Genomic DNA, 18,255 nt, shown 5'->3' on the forward strand with positions numbered 1-18,255 from the left:
TAATGATTTATTATCAAATATCCATTACTCCATTACTAACTAACTCTATCTGCAATGTTTCAGGTCTTGTCAAGTTATGTACCAGTATGATCATCTGCTATGTGACCCAAGAAATTCTCATCAAATATGTGAACGACAGCCCAGACAAATAGTGTGTCATCACCATATCTGACTGATTTCAGGTAAGTCTATGATCTTTTACTTCTTTCCTATGTTTACTGCCGCATATTGATTGATTACATTTTGTCAATTTAATGTTTTTTTTAAAGGGTGAAAATAAAATGGTAATCCCATCTGAAACACTTTGTGTTACAAAAATATAAATAAATATAATAAATAAAGAAATATTTTTTTCCTAGAATCATAAATATACTGATATTATAAATATGAAAGTTTATAGCAGTGTTGAATCAATCTTGAGTCCTATTGACATTGCTCAGTTTAGATATGTGATGATGAATGGTATAACCATCACGAATAACAATCATAGAATGGTATATCAACCAATATGTAACACTTATATAATACGGACTTAGCCAAACATAGGATTTTAAATAGGAAACTTCCTAACATTCTAAATATGAAAATCTCTAAAGATATTTATTTAGTCATGCTTAAAGACCAACCACACTGAAGTTCCAACATGTGTTAATTGGTACTGTATTGATGGTAACAATGGCATACATAGAGAAAAAGCTGTGAAGTATGAGAATTTCTCACAATAAAATTTTATACAAATAGGAAATAATTTAAAACAGGTTCACAATTCTCAGTAATGTCGGAATAAATAAAAAAAAAAGAAGTACATTTAGATGAATCTATAACAATTTAAACTGATATTATCTATAAGTCTTTATTGATTTTGGATAACCACAGTTCCAATGATGATTACTAGCTAGAAATTCTTGTCAAATTTGCATAATTAAGATTGTAATATTTTAGACTATTATGGCCAGTGGGCCTGACTCCTTTGAAAAAGGTTATTTGATTAGAATTATTTTAATTCCGCTACCATTAGTATATGTGCGACTGCAAAGACTCAAAGATTGATCACCACTATTAATACCAGAAGTTTCACAATGTTCCATATTAGCCATCAATCTCCGAAACTTAAAAATAAATGGTAGCAGAATTAAACAAAATAATTCTAGTCAAATAACCAGTGATATGGACTTCCGCATGATAACACCCAGTTCACTTTAAAACAGGCATGTTTTTACTTTTAGACATGTTTTTGCGCATAGTTGAAAACTCCAATCGCATCCTAGGGTGGGCAACAAACTATACCTTTTTTCCTTTAAATACGCCTATGTAAATTATAGGGATATCAGAACTACTTTTATGGTATTGTTACTTACAGATAGTATCGTGTGAAATGATTGGAACAAACATTTTTCATTTTCCTAAGATTGATCGTCATTTATTAGTAATTATTTCTGATACTGTCTCTTGCATTGGTGTATTTAAGATTCAGTGGTGCCTGGCCCCACAAAAAAAGCCTAATCTTTGGTTTTATTTATTTATTTTAATTTTTTTATAATGTATAAAGTCTCGCATCCGAAAAGTGGGTATTGACGACCGGCACGAATGCTAAAGTTAAATGAGTTAAGGGGCTGCCTGTAAAGCAGCGCTGTATATGTGCATCTCGCTGTAGATGTGCATATATAGCAACAGCTTAGGTAGCTCCTATTACCAGCACAATCTGTTTTTATTTTTTTATTTTATTATTATTTAACTGTAATTATTGTTTTAACTGTTGTTGGTAAGAATAAAAAAATATATGTTTTTAGTGCTTAGCTGAGAGGTCATCTTGGATCCTGGGATGGGCATCAGAAAAATCTGGGGTATTTATGGCCTTTAGCTATAGCATACTCTTGTGCTTCATGTTTCTTGCAAGTTTTAGGTTGATTTCTAAATTTGAAATGTATGTGGAGGCGAAAGGGATTGTTAGTAATGAGGTTTAATATCTCTATTGCTAGCAAAGCTCAGGTCGATCTCCACGAAACTATATCATGGTGGGCCAACTGATCTGTATTCATTTTCACCTATCATCTTCCACTAGTGCCTCGTCGGTGTATACCGATAGCGCGAGTGGGGTTACTATTCCATTTTCACCCATTAAAAAAAATACTATGTATGTTGTTAGCCAGCTCATATGAATAGCATGAGAACGGTCTATTGCCCATTGTTACTTTGATTTGGTGCATATGCTCTTTTGTAAGTATCCATGTAGCGGCTGCTTGTTATTATTATTACTAAATCAGCCGTTAACTGTCCACTGCTGGACATAAGCTTTCCCCATAAGGGGAGTTCTGCCAATTGTTGCCACGCTTGGCAGGCGGGTTGGCAATCGCAGTTAGGCTTTGGTGGTGTTTTAAGCAGGACGCTTTTGCTCATCTCTCGACCATAAGATTCCCTTAGTGACCACTTACGACACTCACGGGACAGAATGGAAAGGAAATTTTATACTAGGACCACACGGTAGTGCTTGTGTTAATGGATAGCACATATTTATACAGTCTTAATTTCAAATTTCCTGGTAATAAACTGCATCCGTAGAGTGATAATGTTTCAACTAATAATCAAGGTCAGCGTTTAAATTCAATGATGCCGTTACAAATTCCCAGATACCGTTTATAATATTAGTTCATTATTATTATGCGTTATTTGTTATTATTTTTTTAGTGTCGGTTTTTGGACCGGTTGTTCAGCCTCTCTAGACAAGAGGCAAATGAATCTATCTATAGAATCATTATCCAATTTGCAAAGTTATTTGTTTGATTTTTCATTTGACTGGTATATAATGCCATATAGTGTAAATTTCGCTTTTTACACTGTGCAGATGTTTTAAAGTTCAATTAATAAATTTGTTGTAAAGTTGTCTATCTATTTAGATTCAGTCGCTGGTTTATCGTAGTGGGATAGCAGAAAGATAAAGGGATGGAATAAGGGAATATATGTATAGTTCTTTAGAGCACACCAATTAGAATGTCTGTTTGAAAGACAGTAGAGTGTTTAATTATATTTCATCTTATTTTTTTTTATACAACTTAGAATGGCAAACAAGCTGACGGCCCACTTGACGGAAAGTGGTAACCGTCGCCTATAGACATGAGCAGTACCATAGACATAACAGAGTATACTGTTTCACCCATGATACCACCCATGCGTTGCCATTCCTGAGGACTCAGGTGTTATTCCTCTGTACCCAGTAAATTCACGCCATATCCACAACTGCTTCACGGTTGAAACACGAATGGGACAGAGGTACCCAAGCAAACGACTTTTGTACAAAGTCTCCCTCTGGTGGTCTGGTCTTATTTTACTTTCATCCTAATACCTACTAGTTTTAGTTTTTGTTATCTTTTTGAACTCGTTAATACACCAGAAATAATAATTTTCCTATCGAAAAAGAAGAAGCAATTTGCGTTCCTATTCTTCCCTACCATAGGTATATGAATCTTGGGTACTTTGGTACCTTCTATAGTAAATTATTTTTTAACGGTAAAATCGGTCATACGTCATCTATATAGGGTTGCCATTCATGTGGTTTTGTCCAGACTTCCAGTCTTCGGTGCGATTATTCAGATTATATTTTCTTCGAATAATATTATTAATTATTATTACTTTTATAAGTCTTTTATTCTTATACTAATATTTCTACTATACGCTTATGTAAATGTATTGTGTCTTTTGGCAAAGGCTTTTGCCGTTTTTTTTTTTAATTTTAACGGGCTTAAAAAAAGAAGGAAGATTTCAATTCGGTTTTTTACCTTTGTTTCCTCATAACTTTGTCATTTATAAACCAATTTGGAAAATTCGAAATTTAAAAAGGCGCATATGTATTCTCAGACACATTTCTGTGAAACTTTACTCACAATCTGCAGTGGGCACTAGTCAATTCTGGGATGGGCAACTCGCATTTGACTGGTTTTTTCTGTATTTATATAGTTGGAATCTAAGGCATATCAAAGATTTAATTCATTCTCTCCATTTTTATTTTATTTTACAAATCGAAAAAAGATTTTTTTATGTACCTATTTATATAGTTGATGGAATCTAAAGCATATCTAAGATTTAATTCATTCTCTCCATTTTTTTTTATTTTACAAATCGAAATAAGTTTTTTATGTACCTATTTATATAGTTGATGGAATCTAAAACATATCTAAGATTTAATTCTTTGTCTCCATTTTTATTTTATTTTATAAATCGAAATAAGTTTTTTTTTTATGTACCTATTTATATAGTTGATGGAATCTAAAGCATATCTAAGATTTAATTCATTCTCTCCATTTTTTTTTTATTTTACAAATCGAAATAAGTTTTTATGTACCTATTTATATAGTTGATGGAATCTAAAACATATCTAAGATTTAATTCTTTGTCTCCATTTTTATTTTATTTTACAAATCGAAATAAGTTTTTTTTTTATGTACCTATTTATATAGTTGATGGAATCTAAAGCATATCTAAGATTTAATTCATTCTCTCCATTTTTATTTTTATTTTACAAATCGAAATAATATTAGAGGAACTAAACATGCTAAAAAGAAAAAAACAGATTTAATTATGACGGTATCTCCTACTTAGATATTACGTGTGAGTATTCCTGTTTTGACTTTTGATAGCATACAGAACGGTCATTACTGCAGCTGATTGCTTGACCATATCGTTAATATTAATATTAATGTGATAACATCTAGATAGTAAGAGAATAATAATATTTTCTAAGTTCTTTTTTTTTTTATTTATACAACTTAGAATGGCGAACAAGCTGACGGCCCACCTGATGGAAAGTGGACAGTACGTAAGCCGTACCATGGACATAATAGAGCATACTGTTTCGCCCATGATACCCCCCATGCGTTGCCATTCCTGAGGACTCAGATGTTATTCCTCTGTACCCTGTAAATTCACGCCATATCCCCACCCTGGGACAGAGGTACTCAAGCAATCGACTTTTGTACAAAGTCTCCCTCTGGTGAAGTTCTGAGTAGCATTAACAATTACAAGTTCTGATTTATAATTATTCAAAATTTTCTACCTTATTTTCTTTTAACTGTGCTGTTCTGATTTATTTTAATAAGAATTATAAATAGATACTCTTTATTGTTTCCTCCAAAAGATTACAACAGTAAACTTATTATAAATATAAACAATTACATATAGTTAGAATTATAGTTGTATATTACATGTATATATTTATGTAAGTATATTTATATGTATATTTATGGATGTATTAGTAACATTTTTTGTATTTATTTAAGCAGTAAATGCACCGCCTACTTAATTTTCTGTTTGCCTAATAGTTGACTGGTAGAGAACGCCTTTAGGTGTTAAGTCCGCCATATGTATACTTGTTGTAAGTTTGCTCTTTTTTGTTATTGTGCTTCGAAGTTTAAATAAATAATTAAATAAAATCATAGGTATTATAATAAAAATATTTTTTTTTCAAAGGTAATAGAATAGTTTCAAAGAAATAGTGTAATCAATACTAATCGCCGTGTATGGCCTCGGCATAGAATGGGCCACCCCTTTTTTTCCCGTGGGTGTTATAAGGGATGACTAAGGAGGCGATGAATGGGCAGCAGCGTCCCCCTTAAAACATCTCTAAAAGCATAACTGCGGTTGCCAACCCGCCTGCCAAGCTTGGCAACTATTGACAAACTCCCCTTACGGGGAAGGCTTATGTCCAGCAGTGGACAGTTAACGGCTGAAATAATAACAAAAATCTATACTAAGAATATAAAGAGGACAGACTTGTTTGTTGTTTGTAATGCACTAACTTGAAAAATATTTAACCAATTTAAAAAATCTCTATCAAATTATCTATTATAGGTACTTCTTGATTCGTAATATTTCAGATCTAAGAGTGTCAGAAGAATGGAAGGTATGAAGGCAAGTTAATGAATGAAAGGACATACATAGTGTTAGAAGAAAAAAATAATGCCAATACCTACACGATTTGAACTGTGAACTATAGATATACCAAAGTAGGTGGTAACATAATTCCTTTAGTCGCGATTCGCGATTAAATCGTCGTCGTTAATCATGTTCTAATCTAGTGTTCGCGCAATACTTACCTAGCGCAATGAAAACGAGAGTGTTTGCTTACGGCAGCGCGAAAACGTGCTTTATGCAGCAGTTACTTCCATTCAGGTAGCTCGGCCATGACAATGCCGGCGCGCGACGCGACTAGACGGAGGGGGAGGTGGGGCGCGGCGCAAAAGTGGGTCGCTCGCGGCGGCGTGTAGTCAAGTTCAAGGCCACACACGCGGGGGAGGGGCATCCAATCACCCATAGATGGCGTTGTGCGATTCGAAGTTTGAAATTTCGCGAGCCGAGGGGTGGGTGCGGGGCGCGGGACCGTCGTGTGGGAACGAAATTTCGGTGCAACACACGCGACACGACACTGCACTCGTGTACCGAACGTCGCGACGCGCAGTACTTTAGGCGCGCCACGAAACCAACACAAACTGGTCCACAACAAACTTGGCCGAAATGGACTGGATGGAGATGGAGGATGTGGTGTGTACATTTTTTTTATAATTTTATTACTATTTTTTTTTAAACATATTGGCGTTATGTAATTTTCCAATAAAATTTAGACTCGCGAATCGGTTTCGCCTTGACCTATCCTAACATTTTATCAAGTGTACCGATTTCGGCAGCCGAAACTTCAAGAGCGCCATTATTTCCTTGTAGATATGTGAGAAATATATTTATAATAACCAATAACCACAAGTCAATATAGTTATATTGAAAATTGCATACCATTAAAACAAACTACCAAATAGTATTCCTTCCAAACAATATTCTTTTTTCTTTTGCACAGTTATTAAATTCTGCGTAAACAATCTTATACTGCAACACGAACAGCTGTAATTACAAGAAAAGATGTTTAACGAATCAATAATTTTATTTCTTTAAATTTTATTAGGGAAGACAGGTACACAAAGAAAAATAATTTCCATGAACTTTAAACTTTATAACTTGGGCAATTATTTCTATTTACTATATATTTGCAGATGAAACATTTAATAAGTAATATACATTTTATAACACATTTTCCAAATTACCCTATACAGTTAGGGACTTAATTTTTAGACACATAAAATACTCGACTCAAAAATAATATTTCACGTATCACATTGAATATTCCATTAGAATTTTAATTTCGAATCCAACATGGCACTAATTTAAATTCAAACATTAAAAACAATAATCATAAATACAGACATGGTAACGAGCAATAAAAAAAAATTGAATACACAAATACGGCGCGGTAGATTGAAAATTCATTCGTAGGAAACCGCGGCCGAGCTTGACCTACCTCAACACGATCGATCGCGCAGGCCTACCGCTCGCCTAGCGGTATTCCTAACTACGCATATCTCACGTGACATGAGTGATTTGAATTTTTTCGTATATACATTTTGTTTCTTCTATACCTAGTTTCCTTTACAATAATAATATAATGTTGTCTTCTGATTTCACCAGTGTGGATGCAGATGTTTTTCTTACTATCATTATCATGTGTGATTAAGTGACTCCTTTTAATATTTTTATTTGTACTGGACTTATTGTATTGGTGTTAAACAAAGCAGTATAGATTTTTTTTTTTTATATCAGTAAAGCGGCTGACGAGCATACGGCTCACGTTATGTAAGCGGTAGTCAATGGACACCTACCATATCAGGAGTAATACAAGCTCGTTGCCAACATTGATAAAATCTTTTCATGGGTGTTTTTGAAGGATCCCATTTTGTGGTCATTTGAGGAACTTCAGCAAAACCTTTCCTCAGACTTGAGAGCTCTCTACCGCTATTAGATTGAAGTTGCCGGCTTTCAGAGTAAGTCATAAAATCGAAACAAATTATTCAAATTGAGTACTCTATATTAGACTAAATATGTGACTTGTTAAGTAACATAAGATTTAGTTTGAAGTTTTTTTTTTGTCCTATAAAGCATATATGGTATGTCGGATGTAAGTTTGATCTTGACTTCTAGGTACAGACTAATTATCAGTAAACTTCTCAACACCGAGATTCTAATAATATTTAAGATGAGGAATGTGTCAAATGAAAATGTTTTTTTAGAGGTGATAAAATAATCTTTTAGCGGGGTCGATTTCAAACATGTTTTTGTCAGCTCCAATAGGATTCTGGTTAGAATTCTCTTGATTTCCTACAAGTATAACAAGGAGAGAAATTATTTTAATCCGTGTAGTAAGGATTCCTAGTACTATCATTCGCTAAACAATAAATGTCGTCCATGGTGATCAACATGTCATTGTTATGCAACATAAACAGTCAATCGTACAGGGCCTTGAGGGACGCTATCTTAATGCCCACTCTATCTATGCAGAAATCGACGACTACAGTTTTTATGCGTTTGGCAGACAAAAAACAATTCCTCAGAATGTCCGTAACAGCGCAGTTTTTATAGAAGTCCCGGTTTTGATGTTCTATCTTTGTGATATTAAAGATAACAAACTATATGTTTTTCCTATATTTGTTAAGATTAGATTAGATAGCTTTTACAAGACTATTTATTTACCATTTTACATAAATAGTTAAATAGTTCCCTTCTATACACTGTCTGGTATGGCTAAACTACTCTTTCTTTTAACATCTCTATTGTGTAGTCCGGCTATCTTACTGCAGATTACAGAACTGTCGTTATGAACATTTGCTCAGATCTGCTTTGTGAAGTAAAAGTATCAGGGAAAAGTTTTCACTAGCTCCACACGAATGCAATTAATCGACAGTTTGAAATTGGAAGCGTTTTTAAACAGTTCTAAGAACAGTATCAAATTATCGGCAGTTACGTTTGGAACCCATATTTATATTTAATGTATGCCTATGTGAGCATGTTGTCTACACGACCCGGCATCATCGCATGTTTATATTATCCAGCTGGGTTAGATAGCGTTGCAATCGTTTTATCTCGGCGGCTAATAATAACATCTTATGTACGATCGCTGAAATTATCATCATCAATCGAAACAGCGTCATTATTCTTTTATTCTTTTGAATTATCCAAAAGTTTTATTGCTATTCTATGCATTTTAGATGTTTTCGTTGCCATTTGAGAAATAATTGGAGAATATTAAAAGAATATTACCAGAGGGAGACTTTGTACAAAAGTCAATTGCTTGGGTACCTCTGTCCTATTCGTGTTTCAATCGTAAAGCAGTTGTGTTTGCATAGCTGTGTTTCGGTTTGAAGGGTGGAATATGGCGTGAATTTACTGGGTACAGAGGAATAACACTTGCGTCCTCAGGAATGGCAACGCATGAAGGGTATCATGAGCGAAACAGTATACTCTGTTATGTCCATGGTACTGCTCATGTCTATAGGCGACGGTTACCACTTTCCATCAGGTGGGCCGTCAGCTTGTTTGCCATTCTAAGTTGTATAAAAAAAAATATGTTCACTGACCAGTAGTCTAATGCTTATGTTGTTTAGTATCTTAAGCAGTAACCTATTTAGTTTGGTTTTTCTTTATTAGAATCAAGAATTTTTTACACCAATAAAACGAAGCCCACATGTCGATCTCTATGTAGTCCCTAATGAACCGAGCAAAACTGTTTAAAAACAATCGAGATCGAGTTAATATAAAAAAGGGATCTGCCGTAAAGACGGACAAATTGACGACCCACATGATGGAAAGTGGTAACTGTTGCAAGAAATGGCTATAATTTTCGTAATATGATGCCATTTCTGTAAGAGTTACGATTTATGTCTGGGAATTTACAGGCTATTTTATTGATTCGCCTAACGTAGAAAGAGGTATAAAGGCGAAAAAAAAAATGTATAAGAGTTATTAGCTATATGGAGAGCCAGGAATCTTGTAGGCTTGTAGGCTATTATTTAAAAAAAATTAAGGTATTCTTCCCCTGCCTTTTATATATATATATATATATATATATATATATATATATATATATATATATAATGCTTCATTTATGGCCCAAAAATATATAATAAACTTCCTTCAGATCTTTTAGACCTTCCCTTAAAAATATTTAAAAAATAGTTATGTATTGAATTCGAAGATAGACTCTTCTACTGTAACGGAGAATATTATGCCTTTACTTCTAAAAAAATAGTTGACATAATTATTAATTGTATATTTTATAATATTCATTGTCATAATTATGCTATTATCATAACTATTTTAATTATTCGGTTGTAATAGCAATATTACGTTTAAAATGTCTATTCTAATGTAAAATATAAATAATCTGTAACATTTTGAAACTTGACATGGATTTGTAATTTGTTATTGGTATGCTATGAAAATGTAATTGTTAATCTTATTTGACTATATTTGACATGTATTTATTTAAATTTATTGGTTAAAAATAGAAGTAAATTACTTCTATTTTTCTTTGACATTAATTTTGTATAATCTTAATAATCACCAACATATCCTTATTTAATTAATTTGCATGCCTATAGTTTTAAGGCAATTAAACAGATGCCAAAAAGTTCTGTTACACGGCCTTTATTATGTTAAATGTCTGTTTAAAGCAAATAAATATTTCATTTAATTTCATTACATTGGAATCCAATTCTTATTACAGTTTTAATTGAAAATGTTCATAGAAATTTATTAATATTAAACTTGGAAATTTCAAAATTCATATTTAGTTTTCTGTAATCGTAGATAAAATATGACGACCGGATATTGAAGCATCAAAACGTGCTATCCGTAATCTAACTTTAGTATCAATACACTCTGCAATTTTAATATATTAAAAAAAGTGCTGAAGAGGGAGAACTTCCTTTTACTATATGAATGATTCACGATGACTCAAACCTATCTAGTTAGATTAATTCTAACCATTTCTAAATAAGGTCGGCGACTCGTGACACAAAGTGTTTGCAACAAAGAAAAAAATCGTCTATCTGGAAATATCATTGAAAATATTCTCGGCTAGAAATTCATGTTGTATCGTGGAAAGTGTTGGCGCAATATTGACGTCACTGAACGTCACAGACAAGTACATACAAAATGTATTGGACAATTATTATTTTTCACTAAACTCATCGTTGCATACTGATCGTAATCACGTGTAAAGTATTATGTTCTAAACTATTTTGCGACATTAATTTTTTTGTTCTACTTAGAATAACATACTAGTTTACAGATCTGAAAAAAAAAAACTATGGTTAATGAAAGATGCTGACAGCCAGAAAAAGAGTGTCTACTGAGTTGACTGCAAAGAAAGATGTATTTTATTTTAATTTTATTTTTAATTAAAGAAAATCCAACAGTTAAAAATTTTCGCTTTCGTTTATGTCTTGTGGATTCTATCTTAGAATTAAAAATCTAAATTGAGACTTCTAGATATTAAAATTATCGTTTGCACGCCAGAGATATGATTTTTTTTCTATATTTAGTGGAAACGAATGATAGAAATAAGGTGGCATTTAATCTTAATGCTTTGGTTGGGACACGTAGAGAGAGAGAGAGAAAGAGAGTTGATAAAGAAGATCAGAACAATCAATGAAACTATTACCAATCTTCATCAAGAATAATAATAAATAGAAGTAGGTGATGCTTCTTACATAACTCAATGTATGGAAGAGAAAACACATTATGTTAGCCCTGAACAGATATTGAACAATGTTATGAATGTTGATACTGACAGCCAATTAAATGTTTAAAATACTTAATATACTTGGTACTTATTATTTATAGCAGTTGATCATTCATAATGCTGAGTTGTGTCTGAGATTGAAATTTTAGGATGTGATAATATTTTGTTCTAAACAATTATCTTCATACCATCAATTCATACTTTCGACGACTCTCCCCACAAATATGTAGATTGCTACCTTCCAGGGGACTGCTACTTATCCTGTCTGTTCGCTTAATTCAGTACCTACAAGTCTGGTTTCCTAGATACTTTAATATCTAATCTTGTATACAGCGATGCATGGTGCATATGATTACGATATTATATGACACGACCTTGACGCTTATCTGCAATTTTCCATCTTTCGACGTTAAACAAACATATGTTGTAGATTCTCTTGATGAGTGATCTTATAAAGATGAAATTGTTTTGGGGAAAAAAGGAGTTCCAGGAATAATTTAGGATGAATGTTATCTTGAAATCGCTGTAAAAATTTTTAATGCATTTAATATGGTAACATTATTACTCGTAAATTTGTCGAACCATTCTATCGACACTCGTATTTGTTTGCTGCATATTGAAACAAAAATATGTAGTATTATTTGTTTGATACCGTATACTGTCTTAACGGATTAATTTCTCATGAAATTTGATATAAACGTAATGGAGAAGTTACTTGTTTTCCTGGTCAGTAAATATATCCCGGTCTTACGAAGTTGCAGGTTATCAATACCCAAATTTTTACATTATTTTATCATAATTTTCTATTTGTGCATTAATTTCCTGCACTGGATTACCCAAATTAAATTATTTTCTCTCTACCATGACTGCAGACATTGCTTTTTATATTTTTTCTTTTATGGTTGTTATCATCTTAAACAGCATCCCTCGCAATTATTTTCTAAACAAAAAATATGTTCTAACCAGTGCAGTTTTCGTTAATTTGTAGAGAGTAGCGAAATATGTAGATTTTACTCCAACGATAATTTCATTAATGTTCTATCAAGCAGTGGACAGTAGGCTGTTATTTACGAGTCTTGCTTTGATTTTGTTCATTTTATTCTGCTCTTATCTCATATGTTAATAATAATTAATTATTCACGTTCTCATGCTGCGTACATAATATTATAATCAATTTAAGACCTCGGGTCATGGACGGAGCAAGTTCAATTGATAAGGTTAGATTTATATTTCCCTATTTTCATTTTTGCACTTATGAAGCTTTTAATCTGAATTCTGACAATTATGTCACTATTTTGATTATTCCTAGAAAGAATGAGGTACGAAGGTTTTTTAAGGAAATTAAATTAGGAGAAAGAGATTCTATAATTTCTGAAAATGTATTTTTTTCTTATTCAATGCAGATCAGAGTTAATCACTGAAATTTACAATAAAAAAATATTTTTTCCATGTTTATTTTATGATAATTGACGACAGCTTTTTGTGGAATAAAACTTTAAAAACTTAATTATATTCAAAATTATATAAGATGCGGTGAGACAAGTTCCTATGGCGTATCAGTGAATTACGTCAGGTGTAGTCGATTAGTGATAGAGCTGACCAAGTGGATATATTCTGTAATGATTGAGCACCTTTTAAGTCAAAATTAGAATCTAAGAATCTCGGACTCATTATAATCTAAATGTGGTATTCAAGTTTGTAATAATTAGGAAGACCAAACGTTATTAAAAAAGAGAAATGTCAATTTAAAAAAAAAAAACTGAATGTACCATAGACATTTAGTGAAACATTCGTAATCTAAATAGAATCAGAGAAAATTGTAGTTGCTTCTAAAGAAGAGCCTTTATGCAAAAGATCATAGCTTAATAATGCTACGATAACAATTTCTATTCCTGTGAAATGTTTGCTTAAAGTTCCTCTAGGGGAAAGATGCAAAGTAAATAAAAGCAGTGTTAATTTCCATGCATCTCGACTACACTAACTCGCATCTTTTCTGTTACATTGCTATATATATACTTAACATACCTAATAAATATTCTTCCTTGCCCAGACTTTCTATTAGTTATAAACTAATTAGGAACATTGCTCGATAACTGTTTCCTTGATGTCTGGATATTGAATTTGTCTATCTTTATCTACGTCAAGACTTCGGTTCAGGGTCATATTGTTTTTATTGTATCAAGATTTTGTCAAGCGCATTGCCACATCGTAGATAAAAAGCAAACGGAATGTGATATGCAACGTTAAAAATACTCGATTATCGCGTCGGCAACGATACAACCGGTACCATGAGTCTGGAAGTAATGACTTGGGTTGCATTTGTATACATCGCGCGCATCGTTCACGTTGCGGTGCTTTAGTGCGTCCAAGGTTAGGTAGATGCGTTAGAGCGACTTAGGTACGTGGATCAACTCGATGTTTTCAGCAAATTCGAATAATAATTGTCTACGCTTGGAGCGAGGTGGGAGTGAGGGGGCTCGAGCGAAAGATTCGGCAGTTGGCCTTGACAATGAACCGGCGGCACACACACTAATGCGAATCTATTCGTATGGCTGAACTCGCACAAACAAATAGCGAGTTATTCCTCGAATTGCCTCCTCCCACACAGTTAAGCATTAGGGTTGTGTTAGCTAAGATATTGCGTATACAAGTAGAGTTCATTCTGTCTAAGGAAGATGGAAATAATTCATAAAATAAGCTGAGCAAATATGTTAGGATGAAGAAACAGACAATTGCTAGTAAATCGCGTTTTATTGCAATGTCAAGCAAATTGTATAGATAGATGTATATAAGAACTTGTGTTTAATAAATATTTGTAAATATTATGATAATATAAGAATATTGGGAAATTTTCCAAAATTTGAAGAACGCAGCTAAAGTTTTATTTTAATTTTCATGTTAGTGTTAATATTGAAAATGTCTAGATAAAATATAGGGTTCTAAAGACATAAACACTGACTAGATGCCATAAGGAAGCAGCAACCCTACCGCCAAAAAAGTTAACAAACGGCTGGCTGGCGGCGGTGCGGGCGACGCGCCGACGCCGCGTGCCTGCCCTAAGACAACCTATACATAGACAGCCTAGGGCCCGACGGGATGTTTATCGATAATGCCTGGAGATTCGGCACCTCACAGGACTGTCTTGTATTTGTTCTCTCGGTGCCGCTGTACTGGATTGTACAAAACGTTCCTATGTTGTTTACTGCGTCTGTGTTATGATCTCTAAAAATATGTCCAAATTGGATAAGTATTTGGCATTGTACAGCTGAATTGGATTTGATTCTAGTATTCCAGACATAATTTGTACATCTACGTAAATTGCCATGATTTCTGATATTATTTATTTGTACATTTGTTAGTGGTTGGTAGGTAACTTTGTAAGTATGTTATGTTAGACCTTGACTTTGATATATTACTAGATCTAGATAGGATATAAAATGGGAACATATTTATCTAGGCCATATCTGTAGTTGGAGATACATAAGACTAACCTGGTATTATATATGTTATTTATGACTGAGTTACATCACGAAGTCCTGAGGTGTGAGACAGAAGGGCGGCTATTTGATATTCAAAGGGTGACTAGACAGATACTACTAGGTATGTTGAATAATTATAAATTGATAACTAACTCTTCAGAAAGGCACAATTATGTTTTTTAGAGAACTATAAATCTTTTTGTTTAGAGTTGATCGCATGACTTCTAGTAAGAAAGAAAATGTAGTCATTCGGGTATAAAATTTGTCATAGTACTTATTTTTTATTAGCGTATGAACACGCGTGAGATTTGTTTAAAGATCACTATTATCATTTTTCAACAAATTGATCACACTTGTTTTTTTTTTATTTTCGGTAATATAATAAAGAACGAAAGCGATCAGCTTTACCTGCATCCGTTTATCTCACAATCTTTATAACGTCATCTCTGCATCTATTTTTACATTCAATAACTTTCCTTTGCATCACACACAGGTACACAACACTCATAGATCCATTGCCTGTACATTATTTTTGCTTGTTGGCTAAGATTTTATTGGTGTAAAATCTTACCAACCTGCAATGAATATGGTGTCTTCTTTATTTTAATTGGAATTTCTCACGACAATCAGTGCAGATGTCTCGGTCTCATCAACGACACGTGTTGATTGAAGTGACTGCACACGAGACAATTAGATCAATAGATTGATGATATTGAAATCAAATCTGACTCACTAAGGTTGTTCGCACAAGCTACAGATGACCTTACGTGGAAAAAGTTGAATTTAATGAAGTAAAAATGTTATTTTCCAGAAGTTCCAATTTCATTTAGGAAATTTTAACCAGATATTTTCCATATTTTCTGAGAATATAGAATTAAGATGTCATTATAATCTATGTGGTATTTTTTAAACAATATGTTAAACCGATTTTTATGTAATTGTGAAAGAATTCATCTGCATTCCTAACATGATATTATAAAGGTTGTTTTAAAAACTTGCTTGATATTATGTGTTTAAAATATTCAGTATCCATTATTACTCCTACATATAGTTTCCTAACAATTTAAAGAAATACTTGGAAATAAATATAAAGCAAACAAAAAAAATATAAAATAACTATTATAACATAGGTACATAAACTATCTAATCTACTTAAAGTTCATGTTGCTTTCAAATTTTATTTTAAAAAACTACAAATACTGCTTAAGATTGGTAATGTAGTAAAAGATACTTTCAAAGTACGGTATATTGTTCCAAACTCACGCAATCACTGTTACTTCATTTCAATCAAGTTCGAACTTTGATATTTAAAGTGCGTGATTTGATAACACATATTTTTTTTATCATCAATATATAATAATAACAATTTCATATTGGAGAGCGGTATTTCAAGGCAGCAATGAATTAGCATTATGTAAAATTGCGTGCAGCGCCGCAGACGGTGGGTACATTGATTATGGTCAAACGCACTTAAGTATATTAGTAATCATTACCTGATTCTACATTAAATTTATTTTTAAAATTCTATAGACAATTAATTATTATTTAGGTATTAGTTGAATCCTAAAGCCTTGAATTCTTAATGAGAAATCGGTCCGTTTTAAGACTATTTTTCATGTGGTTATAGTAACCGAGTTTTCAATGAATGATTGGAATATAGCAATGAAATTAATAATTATTATAAAAAAACACATAGGTATTAGAACTTTGTTATCACATTCTTATTTGGGCATTGTAACACTATTGAATTATCACACACGGAAGCAAATGGTAATATATATATATATATATATATATATATATATATATATATATAAAAGAAATACATTCAGTACAAAGTCTTAGTCAAAAGTTCAGCCGCAATTTATTTCATTGTTACCAGACATTTTCTTCAAGTCTTCAAATACGTGTATATATTTTGTAATTGGCAGAAGCTGTCATTTTCGTTCGGTTTTTTAAACACGTAACATTTAATATAACATATATATATTTTGTGCGTTCTGCATGACAACTTTGAAATCTGGCGCAAAGTCAATTTTGATTCATCCGTGCTGATGACGTGATTGTATGAATTTCTTTTCAGAAAATCGCTCATTATATCTACTTGCTTTCTTCAGCAACATTTACCATTCCCTTTTTTCTCTTTTTCAGATCCTTTTGTATCATTCAATTTCTATGTATTTGTATATTGTAGGTATATATTTTTTGATCCTAATTGAAATTTATGTGGTAAATATACATACAATCCTAAATTTGTATTTATTGCTGTTAGCATTTTTAAATTTCCTTCTTTTAGATTTGAAGCTATTACAAATTTGTTAATTTTGTTTACAAATTCCACTCCAAAGTTATTTTAATAACCTTAAACCATTATATATATTAACGTAGGCTCAATCACATTAGCCTTGACTACCAATATTATGGTGTTTAAAATTATTTTAACTTTCGTTGTTTGTTGCAGAGGTTTTACGTCGCTTTTTATTTCCAAAATAAGTTCATTGGCGAATTTATGTTTAGGTTTTAAATTGATTGCATGTTGTTGTTCCAGGTCTATTTCGTTTTTATCGGTCTAGCTGCCGTTGGATATGACATCATCAGATCTATGGAACTGTGTCTGTTTCTTTTGTTGTCTGGTTGTACCTGGATATAGGTGATTTTATTTTACTAGTTGCCATGCAGAATTTAAAGGCATAGGCATTAATCTAAGTTTTCTGTCTGCGTTTTTGTTTTAATAGCTAGTGCAATCTATAACTAATATATCAGGGATCACACATTTTATATTTGTTTGTCCACTGTCTCAAGGTCTGATGCGCAGCATTATCAGCAGTAGACTGTATTGACATTGAATCGTTGATGAAGCCTATTTTTGAAAACAATATTTTAGGTAAATCATTATTTTATTGTCTACGTTGATTGTATTTCATTGTACGTCACCGTTACACGTAAGTTTTTGTTAAGTTGTTATTTGGCGTCTATTTGTTGATTTATTTTCAGATAAGGTATTTGTTTTAATTAATAAAACGTATTGGCTTCTTTTTAATTTATATTTGTGAATCCTCTCACAGTTGGATTTAGCAGAAAACACAGCCGCTTAGTTGAAATTTCTTATTTTGGTTTTTCTATATAATTGGCTGCAATAAAAGACCGATATAAGGTGAATTT

At 32.5% G+C, this 18,255-nt stretch overlaps 1 protein-coding gene across 4 annotated transcripts in view; it reads left to right on the forward strand.

Annotated features, from left to right (window-relative positions):
- The window catches only part of LOC113519881 (steroid hormone receptor ERR1), a 58,006-nt gene that overhangs the window by 1,808 nt on the left and 37,943 nt on the right, over positions 1 to 18,255 (forward strand). For 2 of the 4 annotated variants that reach the window (XM_052900474.1, XM_052900473.1), the window contains exon 2: positions 64 to 182. Coding sequence is in view for 2 of the 4 variants with exons in the window: in XM_052900472.1 (XP_052756432.1) it covers positions 6,505 to 6,531 (27 nt within the window). In the remaining 2 variants the exon portion in view is untranslated. Of the gene's footprint in view, positions 1 to 63; positions 183 to 6,377; positions 6,532 to 18,255 lie in introns of those variants that run through there. The other 2 variants (XM_052900472.1, XM_052900471.1) reach the window with 2 other exon arrangements.

This window comes from Galleria mellonella, unplaced genomic scaffold (genome assembly GCF_026898425.1).
Source record: "Galleria mellonella isolate WM207_F2 unplaced genomic scaffold, CSIRO_AGI_GalMel_v1 utg65, whole genome shotgun sequence".
NCBI lineage: Eukaryota > Metazoa > Arthropoda > Insecta > Lepidoptera > Pyralidae > Galleria > Galleria mellonella.